Raw genomic sequence first — 12,385 nt, 5'->3', positions numbered from 1 at the left:
GAGAAACATGATTTCAAAGTAAAATTAAGCCCCACTTGTGATCTTGTGATAAAACTCTTGACAGTTGAGTTCTTCTTTTTTCAGCCACAGCTTTTGAGAGTCCTATCCCAAGATCATGAGTGAGGTTTAATTTTACTCTAGAAATTGCTGTCTGCCTGCCCTGGGTGTCAGCGGTGGGGGAGAACCTTAAGAGGCGCAAACGTGAGGCTAGGAGGGCTGAACTATGGCCTGGGAGCTGCAGGGGGACTGAAGTGAGGTGGGGGTGGGGAACTGTATTGCTGGTGGGTTCTGAGCGGATGGGGTGAGTGCTGGGAGGATGAAATGAGTGGTGGGGGTTGATGGGATGGGGGGGCTGAACCTGTGGGGTGGTGATGGGGGCTGAATGAGGGGGGTTGCATGGAGACAGTTAAGAGGCTGAAAGACCAGCTTAATTGCTGGGCAGGAGGGGGGCAGATGTGGGGGTAAGAGCTCTTGCTGGCAACTCTCCCTTTATAATCTTTAGCCCAGTGGTTAAGGTACTCATCCAAGATCTCAGAGACCCTAGTTCAAGTCCTGGCCCCCCAACGGGGAGAAGGGTTTGGAACAGGAGTTGGCCACCTCCCAAGTGAGTGTTCTAACCAGTAGACTATGGACTATTCTGATGTGGGTCTCAGTCTCTCATTTAATTAAGTGAAACAACTCCAGCATATTAATTAGGCCATGAAAGCTAGAATGACTCTACTGCCTGGTGGTTAGGGCATTCACGTGAGAGGTGGCAGATTCTGTTCCAAACCCTTCAGGTGGTGGTGGGTAGTTGGGATGTGGGAATCCCTCAGGTCAAGTGAGTACCTTATCTGTTAGCTAAGAGTTATAAGGGAGGGCTTTCTCCTCTTTTTCTCTCACCCCCAGCTGTTTTGTGTGAACTTCCCTGAGGGGCCTGGTCCAGTAGGCAGCCCCTGAGCACAGTTACCTGATAGGGCCCCACATGTAACTTAGTCAGCCAAAGGCCTATCTTCCCTAGTTCATGATTTGCTCTGGGGCTGAGGTGAAAGAGGCATCTGGGTGCCTACAGAGAGGCAGTAGGGCATGTGCACAGAGGCAGAAACATAGATCCTATGGAACTGCTGCTGCAAAAACATAGGCACTAATTGAATTTAGGTGCCACTGTGATCCCATGACATCTGAAAACTGGACTTGGGCACCTAGAATCCTCTGTCATCCTTGAGTAATTCCATATGCTCTTGAGACCCAGCATCATGGCCACCATCTTCTATGGACAATGTAGGAAAATCTTGTTAGTACTGATCCTTTAAAGGGGAGGATACTTGGCAATAATACGTTCATTGGAAACCTGTGTCTCTACAGGTTGAGTAGATCACTTCTGTAATACTCCTGGGCTGAAGATCTAACACAGTGGTTCCCAGACCTGTGGCCCATAGGCCAAAAGTGTTTTCAAAGTGGCCCGCCATTCCCCTCCCGCTGGCTGCAGAAGGGAGCTGCTGCCTAAGGACCCAAGTGGAGTGCATGGGGCTACAGGATGTGTGTGGTTTCTCTGCTGCAGTCAGGCACACAGGAGCTGCCTCCTTGTTGAACTACTTCAGTCTGGCTGGGAGGGAGAAAGGGGGACTGCTGGTGGAGACTGGCGGTCCTTCAGGTTATAAAAATATGTGGCCCTTGAGCCAAAAAGGCCGGGAAACACTGGTCTAACATGTCTCCTGCACTTAAAATAAAAAGCTACACAAATGGCACATAAGGGCCAACCTTACACTGACAGGAACTGGGGAATTTAGGGGTAAGGCTTTGTTTACATGAGTCAAACTGATTTAACATAAATAAGGTCTCAAACTGGTTTAATTACATTAAACCAATATGACTTTCTCATGTAGACAAGGCCAGAGTCTGCATGTGAGTTGTAGAGGTATGTAGGTTTGTCCTATTAATATGTAGGTACAGCTGAATGAGTTTGGTTGAAGTAATTTCCTGCACTCTTTAGTTTGTGCTACTTCTACAGTAATTGTCTGAGTACTACAGAGAGACGTGGGGTTAAATTATACAATACAGTAATAGTGTGGTATTCCTCATATCAAAATAGAAGCAGTAGGCAGCCCTTCTAGGGTTAAGATATTCACTTGCTGTGCACAGCTGTTCAGTACTTGTTTCCTCTGATTCCTTTGTGCTAGGGAATAGATTGAAAGCAGTTCACTTGAAATACTGGCAAGTGACTAGCCATCTAGCAGCAGTATCTCAGTCTCTAGCGACCTTCCCTGAGACTCAGTATCATCACCATTTTATTTTAATCTAAAAGCTTGAAGTGCTCCATGGGGAGGAGGGAGAATATTTTGATGCATGTTTTATACGGTCATTCGCTCTCCTTCTACTGTGAAATATTCTTTCAGATGGAACAACTCTGCCTCTAATGTTGGGCAGGTCTAAGCTACCGCTTATGTCGATGTAACTTACGTCATGCAGGGGTGCGAGAAAGCCACCTCCCAGAGTGATGCAAGTTACACTGACCCAAGCACCAACGTGGACATAGCTAGTGCCTCTCGTGGAAGTGGAGTGACTATGCTGAGGGGAAAGCTCTCTCCTGTCAGCATAATGTCTTCACCAGAGGCACTACAGCAGCATAGCTGCACCGATGTAGTGCTTCTAGTGTAGCACAATTGGCTCAGACAACAGGCTAGTCTGAACCACTAACTTAGAGTAGTGAAGTCCCTCTGCTTGAGGTGACACTCAGTGAAGAGGCAAGTCCTCATCACAAACTAATTCCGCCCCCTCTCATTTTGTCTGTTTCTGTTCACCACTCAAGCAGGTATAGTTCTCTAAATATCCTGGTGTTCTGGAACAAGTGTCTGTAAGGTGCTGGCTTGTCCCCTGCATTGAAAGGCCCCACTGACACAGTCTCTTTTCAGGTAGCTTTATATAAAAAGGAGCTGCAGCCCAGGGTGGGCTGACGATTTCAAGGGGATTTTCCCCTCTGCCTGTCTCAGTTGCTCCTGCTTCAGGACTTATAGCAGAATTCTTCTGTGCTTTTTAACTAAGCATTGCCTTTCAGGGCTGCCTCCCTGCTTAGTGGACTCTGGCAGCCTTTCCCAGGAAATGTTCTGCTCCTGGAGCATGCCTTTTGCTTAAGAGTCTTGCTCTCTCTGTAGCCCCAGGTGCTAACCCAGCTTCTTTCTTGACCCAAGTGAGAGCACCCGTTCTAGCACAGGGGAGCTGAACATGCTTTATTTCAAGGGGACAACCATCCTGTGACCTAGTCTGACTTCGTATTTTTTTGGGCAGTTTTCAAAAGACAGAGGAGGCCAGTGTAAAGATTGATGATGGCTGTGTTGAGGAGAATGAACCAGACACTTGCTCCAGGTAAGTTAAAGTTGCTTTAATCTTTGCTGGGCAAAGTTAACGGCCCAGTGCAGTTTCCCAAGCCAAAATTGAGAAGAAAGGATGGCTTGCTGAAATGCAGAAAAGCAACCCAGTAGGTCCTCGCTTAGTAAGGAAACCTAATGTCATAATTCAGAAGACTTCACTATGTATTTGCTTTCAATCTTATTAGATTTATAAAGCATATAATTAACTTGTCTGGCTCTGAGTCCACTTTATAGGGAAAATATCATGTGTATTCCTTCTGGCAAACTAATTGGGCTGAAATACATAAAATACAAATATTTAGTGACAAACTGTCTGAGACTTAAAGTATTATCAATGACTCTGAAGTTTCAAAAGTATGCATTGCAAACATAAGACTCTGATCTGGATGGATTTCTGCATTGACTCCGTCTTGGAGAACGTACATTTAGAAAAAATAAGCTTTACTTTGGTCAGCTAGTAGCTTTGTCCAAAGTGGAAACTCAAATGTCTATTTTAATGATAACAAAAATGGATCCCAAATTGATTCAAATTCCTTGAACTCTTTAGTGGTTTTTTGTAGCAGAAGTATGCATTAAAGTCTTTGATTTTCCCAGTGTAACTTTCCATTGCATTACTCTGGTTTTATGCACAGAATCAGAACCTTACAGTTTAGCGAATTATGGGAACAGGAAAACTAAAATTGGTTGGTTGCTTTTTTCCACTTTTAGTCAAAGATTAAAAATTTCTTGTTCATGTATTCAAATAGTATCATTTGTTTGGAAATGAACAAGCTGAGCTGAATGCTATGTTGGTGTCTTTCTCTAGTGGAATGAAAGGTAGAAGATCCTCCTTTAAGGGGTTTGGCTAGATTCAAATATCAGTTGCTGTCACTTTGGCTCAACATGTACATAGGATGACCTTGGTAGCATCTTCAGCTAGATTTATAACTTACTGTCTGTAAAAACTTTACAGTCTTCAACAAAAGGCTCCTATAAAAAATTCTATACAAACTGTGATTATTCACAGTTTGTGTATTTTTTTCAAAACATAACCTGAAAAGAGAGAGTATAGAACATTAAAGCAAAATAGGAGGGCTAAAGCTGCAGTCATAGAAGACTAGGGTTGGAAGGGACCTCAGGAAGTCATCTAGTTCAACTCCCTGCTCAGAGTAGGACCAATTCCAACTAAATCATCTGGGCTTTGAAGCTGGATCTTAAAAACCTCCTAAGGATGGAGATTCCATCACCTCCCTAGGTAACCCATTCCAGTCCTTCACCACCTGCCTTGTGAAAATTTCTTTCCTGATATCCAACTTAGACCTCCCGCACTGCAACTTGAGACCATTGCTCCTTGTTCTGTCATCTGCCACCACTGAGAACAGCCTAGCTCCAACCTCTTTGGGACCCGCCCTTCAGGTAGTTGAGGATTGCTATCAAATCCCCCTTCACTCTTCTGCAGAATAAATAAACCCAGTTCCCCCAGCCTCTCCTCATAAGTCATGTGCTGAAGCCCTAGACCCCTAATCATCCTAGAGTATGAACACACAGGTTTTAGGGCCTGTGAGGTGTCCTCCTCTGACAACTTTGGTACTTGTCACTGGTTGACAGCTTACATGCTTATCTAGGAGTCTCTGCTATCATATAATACTTGAAGAAAGGGTATGAAAATATCTACAAGTATATGTTAAAATTCAGCATGGTGCAGACAAGTTTGTAATAACAAATATTAATAAATGTAATCAATATAGAGGTCTATCACTGCATCTGAAAGTCACTAACTTTAGATTCTGCTCCTCTTTTAACAGTACTATTAAGAAACAGATTTCTCCATTTGTGATGTCATTTGGATTCAGGTATGTGTGGATATATACATACCATGTATGCAGGCATGGATATTGAAAGCAGATATAAAAGTAGAGAATATTTGACTAACAAACTTTCTAATCAGTTAAGTTATTACTTTGTAGCAATCTTTGTTCCCTGAAAAGCACTTGGCTCTACAGCATTGGCTCTCAAACGGAGGGTTGTGACCCCTTGGGGTTCATGATGTGGTTATGTGGGGGTCATGAGCTGTGAGCCCTGGCCAGGCATGGGGCTGTGAGCACCCCTGCTTACTCCTGGCAGAGGGACATGGGGGAAGGGGGCGAGTGGTGACACACACATACTGCTCACCCTCTCAAGTTCCTCCATGCCCCCTAAGGGATTGTGGGGAAGGGGAGCTAGAAGCAATGTCAAGGTTCCCTGCATCCAAGTCACTTCCCCACCTGGGCTGTGCTGTGAGGTGAGCATCAGGAGCTGCTGCTCTCTACCTTTCCCTTATGCAGCCCAGGTGGGGAAAGTGATTTGGGTACAGGGAGCCCTAATGTTGCTTCTAGCTCTCCTCCCAGCTCCCTATGGGTGCCTGGAGAAGCAGCTCTTGAGGTGGGAGCAAGCAGCAATAGCAGCTGCTCCATGCATGCAGGTTTGTTTCCCCAGGAGGAGGTTGCAGCGGTTAGGGGTGAAGAGGGCACAGTGCAGGTGTTAGGGGCGAGGGAGGAGTGGGGAGAGAACAGTGCAGGGGTTAGAGATGAGTGGGGAGTGCATGGAGGCCAGGGGCAAGGGGGTTGTGTTCAGAAGCTTGCTGTGTGAAAGGGGTTACCAATACAAAAAGTTTGAGAACCGTTGCTCTACAGAATACGTTGAGGAGCTTTTCTAAAGCAAATCCCATTTGCATTGTGAGGGGAAATCTAATGCACAGAATCTGCTTTAGGTCTCTTTTTGGGATTTGTAAAGAGACTATTCTAGGTATTGTAGATGACGGAAATATAAGCAAAATATGATATTCTATTGCTTTGTGTTTTTCTGTATGTTGTAGAGGTAATTCATCACTGGGACTAGAAGTGAACCTTGGAGAGCTAACTAGTCACATGGTGGTGGCTCTGCTTGTTTCTAGCAGCTAAACTGTATTGAGAACAATAATATGTTACGTTACAGCAACTGCTATAGTTACTACAGGGATGTTACTCAGCCATGAGTGGGAGGGAAGGCATGGTGCATGCTATGACCGTTTGAGTGTTCTTTATAGAATACCTGTTTAAAACTGGCATGTTGACATGAATATGAAGCAGCTTTGAGGCAGCCAGACACAGAATTTGTGGTTCTCTTGGTTTTTAGTCTAACACTACTGGCTAGTATTCATAAACTCATAGACTTTAAGGTCAGAAGGGACCATTATGATCATCTAGTCTGACCTGCACAACACAGGCCACAGAGTCTCACCCACCTACTTCAGTAACTCAGTCATAGGTTAGATGTCTATTACAGAAGTCCTCAAATAATGGTTTAAAGTCTTCAAGGTACAGAGAATCCACCAGAGAATTCAGCAGCAAGTGACCTGTGCCCCATGCTACAGAGGAAGGCCAAAAAAAAAAAAAAAAAAAAAACCCCCAGGGCCTATGTCAGTCTGCCCCAGGGGAGAAACTTGTATTGCCACACAGGTTGTCCTTGCATCCTGGCATGTGTTAAATTGCCACAAAGTGGCTGACCACACTATAGCTGCCGAAAGGATGAACAAAGGCTTGTGTGGCCCCCGGTGGGAGCTTCATTCCCGACAGGCTTAGCAAAAATGTGTCCCTATTTATTTTAAAAGGAAAAACAGTTACAAAAACAAACCTGGACAACATGAAGAGTTCGGAGCAGGCCTAAAATAAGATATTGGACTTCTTTATGAAAATGGCTTTCATTTTTAAAATTGTGCACAACTCCATGCGACTCCTTTTGTGCGCATCAAGCAATGCGAAGTGTAACAGTACTCGTACTGTCTCTTTCCTGAGAACTGATTTGTCTTTTGTCTTGTAGAGTATTTGGAGTTGTGCTCATCTTTGTGGACATTACTCTTGTGATTGTGGACCTAGCTATTAGTGACAAGAAAAAGAGCATAAGAGAGACCATTGAAGGCATTTCCTTGGCAATAGCACTCTTCTTTCTGGTGGATGTCCTCCTGCGAGTGTTTGTTGAGGGGTAAGATTAATGCCCAAAGGCCTGAAAAATCAGCAAGACACATTTGTTTAGGGACACAAACTGTGCACTGACTCCTAAAGAATCTGCACCTGGGTTATGTGAGGTCTGACTCTGAATTCACTTACACTGGGGTAACAATCAGTGGAGTTATTCCTGACTCACCAGTGAGAGACTGGAATCCATCCTGTGAAATTCCCAGCGCTGCTCCTGAACACAGGCAATTCATTCATTATGTGCGATGACCAGCATTTTTTATAGTCATTGGTTTGCACAGGTAACTGGGAAGCACTATTCATGAATGCTCTTAGCATGACTTTAAGCTCTTTGGGGCTGGGACTATCTTTGTTCTATTAGTAGCACAATGGAGCAGGACCAAAGACATGGGCTTCTAGGAGCTAATGCAGTAAAAATAATAATTCAATCCATCTGTGTGGAGATTAGTGTAGTACCAGAGTACTTAAATAGGTCCATTAATTTTAAAGCATTGCCCTGGTGCTACTTTGCATAAAGATAACAAAGATAGTCCTAAATGAACAGAAATAATACAAATACAAACTGCCCTGGCTGTCCAAAAGAGATTTAAAGCATTACAGTTATACCACTGGGTATGCTGCTGCAGCATGGTACATGGGCTGGCTAGTTATGATACTTATAGGAAGAATGTTTTAACTTGGGATTTGACCAAAGAGAGTAGGAGGAAATTCTTTTAAATCTCTTCTTTTTTAAACTGGTTTATACGAGACTTGTTAAGTGGAGTCTGAGGTTTGTAAAGGACTGATATAAATCTATTACATTCCTATTACATTACTCCATCTGGCCACAAAGCATTGCAATGTGGAATATACACCCTAGTACATTTCTCATGATACTTTTAGATATCCTCCTTAATTTTGTCTCTGCTTCCCTACTTTTTGTATTTTAGCTTCAGCAATTATTTCAAGTCCAAACTGAACATTTTAGATGCTGTGATTGTCGTGGGTACCCTGTTGATTAATATGGTGTATTCTTTCTCTGACTTCAGTGGTGCAGACAAGATCCCGAGGTAAGAAGTTTGTGACTTACTTGCTTAGAAATGTGAATATTATCTTTCCTCTGTAAATCCTTCTAAAGCTACAGCTACACTGATGAAGGCAAATTCCCCAACGTCAGATGGATTTCTCTGGATCGACTGAGTGGTCAGTGCAGGCCCGCTCAGTCGATCCAGAAATCGACGTACGAAGGTCAGCTATAAAAGTAGCATAGTGCTATGTCAACGGGAACACTGTTCCCGTTGGCGCGGTGCAGTGCAGACAGAGCACAGAAGTGAAGCTCAGCAGTTGACGGGAGTTACGCAAGTTTTTTGTGTACTTTGTGGTACTCCTGTCAACTGCCGCCGACTCTCACAGGTAAGTGTAGACGACCTCAGTCTAGTACTTCAGGGTTCTTCCCCCGCACTCCCTTCAAAACCAGAACACCTGAATGTTTATACAATATTATACTCAAAATACCTGAGTTCTACTGGGTTTTTTGCAGTGTTGAAAAATTTGCTGAATGAATCCTATAAACTAAGCTTTCTTTGCTGAGAGCCAGAGGGCTTTGGAAGTCGCAGGTTTTGTGTAATACCAGAGGGAAATTTTTTAACACACTGCATTTAGGATATGTTCACACTTTCAGTGGTGTGTGGAGTACAGATACTTTGTGCATGCGAGGTGTGTGTGAGGGGGAGAGAGGTGCATGGCTTAGGTGAGTAGACTGCCCTATATATCCTGAGGGTTCAGGCATATACTCTACATGAACAAGCAGTGCCTTCCATAGCTGTACTGCTATTTTTAGCAGTGTAGTATCCCACTGCCTCCCCCTTGCCTCAGCCTTCCCCTGCCACAATGAAATGCTTGGTGGGGAGGCAGCAGAGCCTTTCACCGTGGTGTGTAGCTACACGTATAGTGCCTGTACTCTACACATTGCTGTAACTGTAGACATAGCCTCACTCAGCAAAATTTGTCTTTAAAAGTAAAGAAGCCAAAATCAGAATTAGTATTATAAACTGGAAACATTACTTATGTTTATGACTGACTGGAGGAAGGATTAATTCCTCTTAACTTGCTTTCGTTTTTAAAGGTGAGTGTCATCATAGTTGGCAAATTTGAACACTTCCAGCTACAGCTGGCTGCAGACTTCTGTTGAAAGAGTCTCAGAAAATAACTATTTGTGGAAATCACATTTTGTAGGAAAGGGTCAGTCCCAACAAAACTTTTATTGGGATGGTTTCTTGGGTTCAGTGGGAAGAAAGTGACTCGCTTTCTCCCCCTTATTGGAGCTGTTCCTCTTTGTATACAGTAAATACTCATTGGGCCAGAGAAACTGACTACGGAGGGACTCCCCTCTTATGTGGGAAATCCAGGTTCAAATCCTGTTCCACCTCAGGCACAACAGGGACCTGAACATGGGTCCCACACATCCCGGATGAGTGCGCTAACCATTGGGCTATTGGCTCTAAGGGAATAGGTGTATCTCTCTTTCTTTTTGCAAAAGCTTCACAAGCTTCTCAGTTGTGTCCCACTGTGATGGAACAAGGCAACTTCTGACATTTGAAAAACTTTCACAGGATATGTAAACACTTTCCCTTCCAATGCCACCTTAAAGGAAATTCAAGGGAACAATGCCCAGTTCCTGTTGATTTTTATAAATGGGTGTCAAATCCCTTGAACATCTATGAACATCTCAACCTATGGTCCCCAAACAAGTTGTCACAGTCTAGCTGCACTTTTTCCCCTCTCTGGAGAAAGGGGGGTCTCTGAGTGCACCCCCAGGAGTCAAGCTTGGGCCTTCACCTTTCAAGGTGAAATCCTGCAATTCTCCAACTTTTAGGCTTGTTCTAGACATAACATATACAAGCATAGCTACATTGGTCAGGGTGTGGAAAAAATCTCACCCCCACCAACATAGCTATGCCAGCAAAAAACCCCAGTGTAGAGCACCTTCTCTTGGCATAGTTAATGTCGTCATTCAGGGAGATGGTGTTGCTGCACTGGCAGACAAACGCTTGTTGGGGTACGCTGCATCTACACTAGTGGGCTATGCTGTCATAGGCTCTGTAGTAAAGACACAGCCTAACTATGTGAAATTATTTTCCCTGTCCACTGGGGCTGTGCCAGTATAGTTATGCCAACCGTAGCTCTGTAGTGTAGACATAGCCTAAGACCAGAACCTTGGGTTACAGACCCCTATGTACTAACAGTGATTACTTTAGCAGGCCCAACATAGGTTCATTATCTGCAGTTCTGAACTTCGGGAGCTGTGACCAGTGGTATATACAGAGTGACCATGCAGCCTTTTCCAAAACAAGGTATTGTTTTAACAGTAGGAACATTGCATAGAGTAAGAGAATAAGGATTTTAAAACAGTCTGTATCCAGGCCTGTCACCCCAGAATTTATTTTTCTATTTCCCATCCCCCTTGTTAGCCAGGTAGGCCCATCTTCTCCAGGCTTTTTGCAGAGCCTTTCTGTCAACCTGTTCCTACCACTAACCTTAGACAACTGACCCTCCAACTTCAGACACTCTTCACCTGTTTAATCCTGGTCTAAGATTAAAACTTACCTGACATAGGTATATGCAGTGTTGTTGTAGCCGTGTCTATCCCAGGTTACTAGAGAGACCAGGTGGCCCAACTTCTGTTGGTGAGAGAGAAGCTTTTGAGCCACACACAACTCTCTCCAACAGAAGTTGGTCCAATAAAAGATACTGCCTCTGCCACCTTGTCTCTGACAGCTTTATCAGTTAAAGGTATAGGGTTTTTATTAACGGACATAACTGCCAGTGTAAGCCCTAGTCTAGATGTAGTTTGTTGGCATGAGTCCTTTTGCTGGTATAGCTTATATCTCTTGGAAGTGGTATAAGCTATACCAGCAAAAACATTTCTTTGCTGATATAAACTGAATCTAGATTGGTGAGTTTGCTGGCATAGCTATTCCAGCAAAACATTTTTACACAAGGAAGAAAAAAAGACCTCAGGATGTTCTTCTGATATTTAGGCTCCTAGCCCTAGCCAAAAAAGTCTTAAACTATGATGGAGCTAAGGCAGGTAGACTCTTCCAGTTAATAGCCTTTCTCTTAATGACCCTGAAGTATCCTTTGCCTCCTCTCCCCCCCACCCCCTTCCCCGTCACTCCCCCCAGGTAACTATCTCTAGTCATGATTTCATTTCCTGCTCGTTCTTGCTAACAGTGCCTTTGGACTTAACTCCACATAGTCCTAGAGAACATCCCTTACCATAATGAGACAATCCTAAATTCATAGAGTAGTCCCATGGCCTTCACACAAGTGACTGCTTTGGTTGTGCTCTAGGTAATCTCATCACATGTAGGATAGGGCATTTACTGGGATGGCATTTAGTGTATGTCTATACAGCAATCAGGCAGTGTAATTGCAGCATGGGTGGGCATATCTGAGTTAGCCTTGATTGAGCTAGCTCACTAAAAATGGCTGTGTAGCACCAGTGGCAACATGCACTAGAAGCCTGACTACAATCCTGCCTTGGACCCCAGCTACGTACTCAGGTGGCTAGCCCATGCTGCAGGGGCTAACCTGCTGTTTTTAGCAAGCTAGCTCGATCAAGGATCGTTTGGGTACACTTCCGTGTGCTGTCATGATTGCAGAGTAGGCATACCTTAAGGGAAGCCTTCTGAACTGTAAATGCTCTTCCAACATGCTTCCCAAAAACCACTTGTCAGCAGAATATACTCACCGCTTCCAAACTTAATTTTTAACTTCCATTTAAGAATGTCCATTATCTTTTTTAACTCAAATGGCTGAGTGATTAAATTTGGAACTCTTGAACTGCTCCGTTTTCCTGAACCTCCTGCATAAAACACTACACATCCACAGAGTACGGAGCCAAAGGTGCACACTTGATATTCTTGATGGCTTTTCAACACCAAGAGCTATGAACATACTCAAACAAGTATAGTGCCCTCATATACAATGGATATAAACAACTGGGAAACCAGAAGATCCAGAGTGTTTTGACTTGGCTAATATCTGGAGACTTCATAATGGCTGCAGGGGGATAGGTAGGATGAG

At 44.0% G+C, this 12,385-nt stretch overlaps 1 protein-coding gene across 1 annotated transcript in view; it reads left to right on the top strand.

The window, feature by feature from the left end:
- Positions 1 to 12,385, top strand: part of LOC137163030 (phosphatidylinositol 3,4,5-trisphosphate 3-phosphatase TPTE2-like) — a 38,413-nt gene that overhangs the window by 10,360 nt on the left and 15,668 nt on the right. The window contains exons 3-6 of the mRNA XM_067563056.1: positions 3,265 to 3,342; positions 5,132 to 5,179; positions 7,164 to 7,325; positions 8,248 to 8,367. Coding sequence (XP_067419157.1) covers positions 3,265 to 3,342; positions 5,132 to 5,179; positions 7,164 to 7,325; positions 8,248 to 8,367 — 408 coding nt within the window. The remainder of the gene's footprint in view (positions 1 to 3,264; positions 3,343 to 5,131; positions 5,180 to 7,163; positions 7,326 to 8,247; positions 8,368 to 12,385) is intronic.

Source organism: Emydura macquarii, unplaced genomic scaffold, assembly GCF_026122565.2.
Source record: "Emydura macquarii macquarii isolate MOO-44397 ecotype Brisbane River unplaced genomic scaffold, CSIRO-AGI_Emac_v2 contig_2473, whole genome shotgun sequence".
Taxonomy (NCBI): domain Eukaryota; kingdom Metazoa; phylum Chordata; order Testudines; family Chelidae; genus Emydura; species Emydura macquarii.
The sequence above is the reverse complement of the archived record's forward strand: the minus strand, read 5'-3'. Positions and strand labels throughout refer to the sequence as shown.